We start from the raw sequence: 8,023 nt of genomic DNA, 5'->3' as shown, positions 1-8,023 counted from the left end.
CCAAAAATTGGTTTTTCTTTACTCATATAGAAATCATGAATGGTCTCCCATATGGTAAATGTTGCTTCAGAAAATATCCAAATCAAAAGAAGGGCAAAAATACATTTTGGATAGCACTAAAAAAAATAGATCCCTTAACATACAAGACTAAGCTAATGTCTGATCAACTAAAACTACTATTTAGACGCTAGTCTTCGAAGCGCCAGAAGAAGTCCAAGTAATAGCGTTCAATTATATGACCTCAGCATGTTCTACATCATGTCATAAAATACATTCTAATTGAATTTCTGAAGAAGTCCATTTTCCATACAAATTAGGCTACCCCAAAGTCTTTTTATGGATCCACTCTAGCTTGGACAGGACAAAATATGCAAAAATAATTTTTGGGAAGTCAAAAGAAAACATTCAGCTAATTGAGTACCAAGTACCAAAGAAATATATTCCATTGAAGATCCTGCTCCGAGAAATTATCCACTTGTAGGATTGAAGTATTTCCTATGAAATTAATGCTCTCCAACATATGTTGAACCTACTACATTAATAACTTCTCTTTCAAAAATTAAAATCATTTATATTCACTAAACAAAATCAATGAAAAAGGTTGATGAGATCATTGTGGAAGCTATGCCGCCCTAGAATTAATAAGGTAGCTCTTCCAGGCTTCCAGCATATGTGATAAAAACAACCATATGCAAACACTGGATTCAATATGTATTATATGACACAAGTTATTCACAGATATGACAATAAATCTCATGGTGATGCCATTTGGACAGAATGACAGGTTAGCAATCAGAAAAAAGAAATGTACAATATTTGAAATGTAATATATAAATGCACTTGATGTGGGGAACTAGCATGCACAGTCAACAGCAAGCAGCAACGAGGGGTACCTCAGAGCGAAAGATGTAATACAGAAATGGGATGGATGAGATAAGTATCAAAAAAATGTTTCACACCTTGCACCTAGCATTGACAACTGCTTCAGAAGGCATCATGCACAAACGACAACAATTTAACATGAGGCCTAAGAAGACAAAAAAAACTCAGACAGTAATAATTGCTGAAAGCGAAAGAATCCTTAAAAGGACTCTGTTGCCCTTTAGTAAACTGAAACTAAAGCATTTACTCAGCAATCAAATAAGCACTCATAGAACAAGCCGAACAGAAGTGTGGTGCCTTCTGCATTATTATGGCACAATATCCCAACTAGCCAGGAGGATCTGATCAGAACTGGATAGGCTTCATCGATGTACAGAAAAGGATCACGTTTTTTAATCTCTGTGATAAAATTAATTATACGAAAAATGGGGAGAACATTCAGTAAGAGTCTAGGGTTAAGTATCAAAGGGATCAACTAAAGAAATGTTTCTTGCTTGCTTTAGAAACCTGATGTAGCTCTTGGTAAACTTCTGGAAAACAAATTGAGCCCCTAATGATGCCCTGTTGTCCAACAGTAATTGCCTTTTTTGGTTTGCCAACCATGAAGGCTTGCAGTCATTCTCACACAAGAATTTTATAACCTGTAGAACTCTTGCACTACGAACAAGAAACATGGCTAACTGGAGCTCATGCTTTCGCCCTCTGTAACCTTTCAGCACCACTGTTTTGAGATGATCGTTGAGGCATTCAATGGGATCAGTCATCTCATAATTCAATATCTTCATGCTCTGGGGAATAACCATGTGAGACTGCAACTCAAACAATAAACTTCATCAACATAAGCTATAACTATAACCAGGAATGAACAATCAATCCGTTTTCCATAGGACTAAAAATTACCGTAACATAGAGCGTTTCTAAGCAGGGGAAGCACCGGAGGAAGTCTGCTACAGGCTTCAACTGCGGATCTGCCATCTCCAGTGCCAGCACCCTCACACACCGGAACTCTGCTGCCAATCTAACAGCGCACATTGAGCGAAACAGTGCCGAGCCAAGCTGCAGCTCCAGGATCCCGACCCCCAAGTAGCCGAGCATCTGCAGCCTCGGCGCATGTACTACATTTATCGATGGGCCCCAGTTGATGTCGTGCGCGAGCAGCCTCTCCAGCGCGGGCGCGTCCTCGACGACGAGGTGTTCCAGCTCGTCGGCTTCCTCCAGGACGCGCCGCCGCGTCAGGGAGACCGACACCGTGAGGCTGCGCAGGCTCCCGGACCGCACGCGGAGGGTCCGGCAGCCGAAGACGCGGTCGAGCGACAGGCTCGCGAGCTCGGGGCCGCCTGCGAGGAGGCCGTGGAGCGCGGCGGCGGAGGGGACCCGGGAGAGGCGGAGGGTGAGCTCGGCGAGGTGGGGGAAGCAGACTTCGCCGCCGACGGCATCCTCGGGGAGACTGCAGTTGGTGAGCTCAGCGGAGCGGAGGGAGCGGCAGGAGAGTAATGACGGCGGGAGGCGCAGGGGCTCGTCGGATGGGGGCCGGAGGACGAGTTCCTGGAGGTGCTTGGCGGCGAGGGAGCGGAGCCAGGAGTCGTGGTCGGCGGCGGAGGGGCGGGCGAGGAGGAGGTGGAACCGCGCGGCGTTGCCGATGTGGGAAGCGAGGATTCGGGAGACTGCGGCGGAGAGGGAGGAGGTGGGGACGGGGATGTGGGAGTCGAGGAGGTGGAGCGGCGCGGAGGCCCAGAGGCGGCGCCAGCGGCGGGAGAGGATTTGGGTGCGCGCGGCGGCGGGGAGATGGAGGAGCGAGAGGATGGTTGTGAGGATGCAATCGGGGAGGAGGCTAATTAAGTCGGGGTACTCGCCGTCGCAGCCGCCGCCGGCGGCGTCTCCAATCGGGCTCGCTGGGACAGTGCTCATTTTGGGAGAAGAAAGGTGCATCTGTCGCCTGAAGCCGACAGAGAGATGTACGTGGGCCGCGGAATAAAAGAAGCAATAAGTGGGCCGTGGAAGCAATACAGTAGGGCCTTGCATGGGCCGGAAAGCCAGTGCACCGTGCACGTGGGTCGCGATGCGTCTGGTGGTGGGTGGTCCGGAGACGAGCGAAAGCTGATGACCAGGTACCTTCTTTATTTTCTTTTCCGCATGTCATTCTTAGTGAAGAGTTTCGGAATGTCAAATTATCTTTAAATATTTAAGTTGATAAATGAAACAAATCCTCGTAATATACAGTTTCATATCATGATTTCATAAGCTACTCATGAGTAGTATTTAATTGTTATATTGTATTGAGATAAATATGGCATATGAATACGTAACCACTTGTAAATTAAGTAGTAGCACACTAGTCATGGCCACGCAGGATCGACAAAAGGTATAAAGATGAAATAAATTACTCTCAATGGGGTTTCATGATAGTTTTAAAGTCTAGGTAACTGTGTACACATAATTTCATCCCCATGAAACTCAACTCCTCTCTCTCTTCATGAATTTTATGCCATGTCACTATTTTTGTCTATGTGGCATGTCATTTAATGAGTTTGAAACCCTCATGAAAATTGCATTGAGAATGGCCTTATCTCTTTGTTTCATTTTCTTTCTCTATTCTTTTTATTTTTATTTTCTTTCTTCTCTTTTATTTATTTATTTTCATCCCTTCTCTTTTTTTCCTTGTTCTCTTTTCCTTTGCTTTTTTTCTTCTCTCTTCTTCTTTTCTTTTCTTTACCTTTTTCCGATTACACCTTTTTTCTCATTCCTTTTCTTTTTTCTCTCTTTTATTTTGTTTCCCTTTTTATTAGTTTAATGTCTATTTTTTTAATATTTTAATTTAAATTCTCTTCAACATATTCCCTCTTGGCACGTAATTTATCTTTCTTGTTTCCTCATTGATTTTTTTTGCTTTCTCCATTACTTCATTTCTTAGTACATAATTTTTTTAGCGGTACATTCAAAATTATAATTTAAAGTAATCTTATATTTAGTTGTTCTATATAGACTTATTAGTTCATTGTGTAAAATTATGTGTTCAATTTATACACTCATTGTTGCTGATTTATTTATTTGCCTTTTATAGATTGAACTGGTCAAAGATATAGACTCATCTAATTGTTGAATACTAACTTTTTCTTCTTATTCTTTCTATAATAACTTGTTGGTCATGTACAAATATTTTTGTTTGCCTATCATGATATGAATTGGTCAACCATATCACGTGTTGAATTATTTGTTCTCTTTCATAGACTAAATTGGTCAACCATGAAAATTCATGGATTACAATATTGTTATATATACATAATGCATTTGTTTTAAGTGTACGCATTTTTATTCGGTGAGTTTATATAATTTGTTTTATGTGTATATATACTTATAGTATGAGTTCCTACAATTTGTTCATGGTATATAGATTTTTGTTCCGTTAGTCATATAATTCAATTTGTGCTGTTGTTTCCGGATGTATTTCTTTTTATTTTGTGAGTTCATTTAATTTTTTTAAGTATAATTATTTTTCTTGAGTTCGTATAACTTGTGCCAGATATATGTATCTGAAAAAATCTTCCAATGCTCATATTGTACTATTTTATCATATAATATCAAAATTTTATTCTTATACTTGAGTATATTATTATTTGTACGTCTCCGTTATTTGCATCATACAGTTTTCTTCATGTTCAATATTTTATTCGTTGTTTATAATCATTTGTTCATCATATTATTTTTTTGTTCGCATTAGATAATCATTTTTTCTAGTTATTCAAGTATTTGTTCGTTGTAATTAAAATATTTTGTATTAAAAATAGTTTTAAATTTTTTTATCCAAATATATTTAAGTGTGATCTTGTTTTGAAGATGTTGTCAAAAAAATACAGTGGTGCAATCGGGATCCAATTTGGATGCTTGGTGTATAATTTATGATTTCCTTTAATTTCAAAACTACATGCATGTGGGTGATGTCATCAACCTTATCCTCTCTCAGCGCATCCTGTTTTCTCCTCGTAAGCTGGGCCTTGTGGGCCAAATAAGGGTAGATATGTGTAAAGTAGATAGGTGCATGCGTTGTTCCTTTAGTTTGTATAATTTATTTCAAGAGTAGACTTTGTTCAAAGTAGCCTTGGCAATTAGAGCAGCCTCTATAATTTATTTCAAGTATACATATATTTGTTCTGTGAATTTATATAATTAATTTTAACGATATACTTCTTCTGTGAGTTCGTATAATTTGTTTGATATGTATGATAATTTTGTTCCATGAGTTTGTAGAATTTGTTGCATGTGTACGTGTGTCGCAAAAAATATAAAACCTTGATTAAAAAATATGAAAAAAATTCATCCAAATATAGTGCAATGGGACCTTGTTGCGAAGGTTTTATTGTAAGAAACCTAATGGTGTAATCGAAATTTAATTTTGATGCTCGGTGACACCTAGGAAATAGTCAAGCGGTGTGACAGCTGCCAAAGAATGAGCAAGATGAGCCGCCATCCAGCCACTCAGCTCTAGCCGTTAGCTTCTGTTTGGCTATTAGCACGATGGAGCGTTGACATCATCGGGCCCCTCCCTACGGCCCCAAGGGGCTTCCGCTTCGCGGTGGTGGCCGTCGAGTACTTCTCCAAGTGGGTGGAGGCGAAGCCCGTCACTGCAATCAAGTCCGCCAACATCGTAAAATTCTTCTTGAAGAACATCATGTGCCGTTTCAGCGTCCCCCGCGAGGTCACTGTCGACAGCGGGAAGCAGTTGGACTCCGAGCGCTTCCGTCAATACTATGAGGAGTTGGGCACTAAGGTTTGTTTTGCCTTAGTGTATCACCCGCAATCCAACAGGACATGTGAACGGGCCAACGGAAGCATCTTCGCGGCGTTGAGCAAGCACATCTTTAGGGAACCCAAGGGGGTGTGGACCGATGAGCTCCCGAATATCTTATGGGCTCACTGCACTTCCGCAACGCGAACCACCAGAGACCCCTTTTCGGCTCCTGTTTGGAGAAGAAGCCATGACCCCAGAGGAAGCATCCCGCAACTCCTTCCGGGTCACACACCAGGCGAAAGTTGAAGAGGAGACGGTCTCCAAGGAGCTCATGGAGGAAACAAGAATTCAGGCCGTGGCCAACCTCGAGAGTTACCAAGCGGAGACAAAGACCTAGCGCGACAAGAAGACGTGGGATCGAGCCTTTGCGGCAGGGAACCTGGTGCTACGCCCCGCAAGAACTTCGACACCCTGGGCATGTTCGAGACTAGGTGGGAAGGGCCCTACATCGTCACCATGAGAAACCGTCCGAGGAGTTACCGTCTGATCTCCCTGGATGGCGAAAAAGACCCACACTCATGGAGTGCTGACCTCCTCCTCCAATACTATCCATCGGGGGTCCTACGGCGACGGCCTCATGGGAGGAGCATGATGTTCGAAGCTTGATTTCTATTTTTTCCTCAATTTTTTTTCTCTTCACTATGTCTCATTCTGACCTTTTCACCCCGGCAAGGCTGCATGGGTAGCACAACATGTCTCGTTGTCTAGCTACTAGCAGCATTTTTTTGGCCTACCGCTAGGCTGCCGGGAACCGCCAACATGTACCAGCTCCAGTGTGCCGATCCCAAGCATCAGAAATACTTCCTTCGGCTCATCCTCGTTGTTCTTCTATGGAAGCGATGCCTTCCAACGAGTCGCACGGAGCAGCTAAGGGCTGAGACCCTTCAGCGTTGGCGTAGCACCACACGCCCGCTCATTTTCCGGAAGCGATGCTTTTCGACGAGTCACACGAAGCGGCTAAGGGCTGAGGCCCTACACCCGCTCATTTTATGGAAGTGATGTTTTCCAATGAGTCGCACGGAGCGGCTAAGGGTTGAGGCCCTCGAGTGCTAGCGCAGCACTGCTCGCCCGCTCATTTTTCGGAAGCGACGCTCTCCGATGAGTCGCACGGAGTGGCTAAGGGCTGGGGCCCTCGAGCATCGGCGTAGCACCGCTCGCCCGCTCATTTTTTTGGAAGCGATGCTTTCTAATGAGTCGCATAGAGAGGCTAAGGGCTGAGGCCCTCGAGCACCGGCGTAGCACCGCACGCCCGCTCATTTTTCGGAAGCAATGCTTTCCGACGAGTCGCACGGATTGGCTAAGGGCTGAGGCCCTCGAGCACCGGCGTAGCACCGCACGCCCACTCGTTTTTCGAGAAGAAATGCTTTCCAACGAGTCGCACGGTGCGGCTGAGGGCTAAGGCCCTCGAACGCCAGCTAGCACCGCACGCCCACTCGTTTTTCTGGAAGCGATGCTTTCCAATGAGTCGCACGAAATGGCTCAGGACTGAGGCCCTTGAGCTCCGACGTAGCAATGCATGCCTGCTCGATTTTCCAGAAATGATGCTCTTCGATGAGTCGCACGGAATGGCTAAGGGCCAAGGCCCTCAAGCGCTAGCGTAGCACCGCATGCCCGCTCAGTTTTTCAGAAGGGATGCTTTCCAACGAGTCGCACGGAGCGGCTAAGGGCTGACGCCCTTGAGCACCGGCGTAGCACCGCACGCCAGGTTGTTTTTCCGAAAGAAATGCTTTCCGACGAGTCGCACGGTGCAGTTGAGGGCTAAGGCCCTCGAACGCCAGCATAGCACCACATGCCCGCTCATTTTCCAGAAGCGATGCTTTCCGACGAGTCGCACGGAGCGGCTAAGGGTTGAGGCCCTCGAGCACTGGCATAGCACCGCACACCCGCTCATTTTTCCGGAAGCGATGCTTTCCAACGAGTCGCATGGAGCAGCTAAGGGCTGAGGCCCTCGAGTGCTGGTGTAGCACCGCTCGCCCACTTGTTTTCCAGAAGCGATGCTTTTCGATGAGTCACACAGAGCGGCTAAGGGCTAAGGTCCTCGAACGCTGGTGTAGCACTGCGCTACCACATGCTAATTTCAACCGAAAGCGATGCCTTTCAGTGAAACGAGATCCTTCTCCAATCAGAGGCGCTGCCCTCCTAGAAAGCAAAACAAACAATAACCAACCATGAGCACTTGAAGCCGCTGCTTTGGGGTGAATTTTCAAATTAATAGCCAGATGTTTACAGATTACAAGCCACAGCACAAACAAAAATCACCTAACCTAGATCTCCGCTGTTGAGGTAGTCTAAGAAGCTACGTCGAGCGCGCACCCCCGAACGCGGCACAGACCGGCTTCGGGGAGGATGATGACA

The 8,023-nt window shown here is 45.1% G+C and overlaps 1 protein-coding gene across 1 annotated transcript; it reads right to left on the bottom strand.

Moving 5' to 3' along the window:
* Positions 1–1,106: 1,106 nt before the first annotated feature.
* LOC101759392 (F-box/FBD/LRR-repeat protein At1g13570) lies at positions 1,107–2,831 on the bottom strand. The gene is made up of 2 exons (XM_004955907.3): positions 1,783–2,831; positions 1,107–1,691 (listed from the first exon to the last, which is right to left on the bottom strand). The coding sequence occupies exons 1-2, from the start codon at positions 2,809–2,811 to the stop codon at positions 1,338–1,340; spliced, it is 1,383 nt and encodes a 460-aa protein (XP_004955964.2). The 5' UTR covers positions 2,812–2,831; the 3' UTR covers positions 1,107–1,337.
* Between the last annotated feature and the right edge of the window lie 5,192 nt (positions 2,832–8,023).

This window comes from Setaria italica, chromosome II, assembly GCF_000263155.2.
Source record: "Setaria italica strain Yugu1 chromosome II, Setaria_italica_v2.0, whole genome shotgun sequence".
In the NCBI taxonomy this organism is placed as follows: domain Eukaryota; kingdom Viridiplantae; phylum Streptophyta; class Magnoliopsida; order Poales; family Poaceae; genus Setaria; species Setaria italica.
This window is presented reverse-complemented; position numbering and strand designations above follow the sequence as displayed.

Coding starts and splice junctions, on each gene's coding strand:
- LOC101759392 (XM_004955907.3), bottom strand. CDS start 2,811: ATGCACCTTTCTTCTCCCAAAATGAGCACTGTCCCAGCGAGCCCGATT. Junction 1,692..1,782: donor TAGAAACGCTCTATGTTACG/GTAATTTTTAGT, acceptor TTTGAGTTGCAG/TCTCACATGGTTATTCCCCA.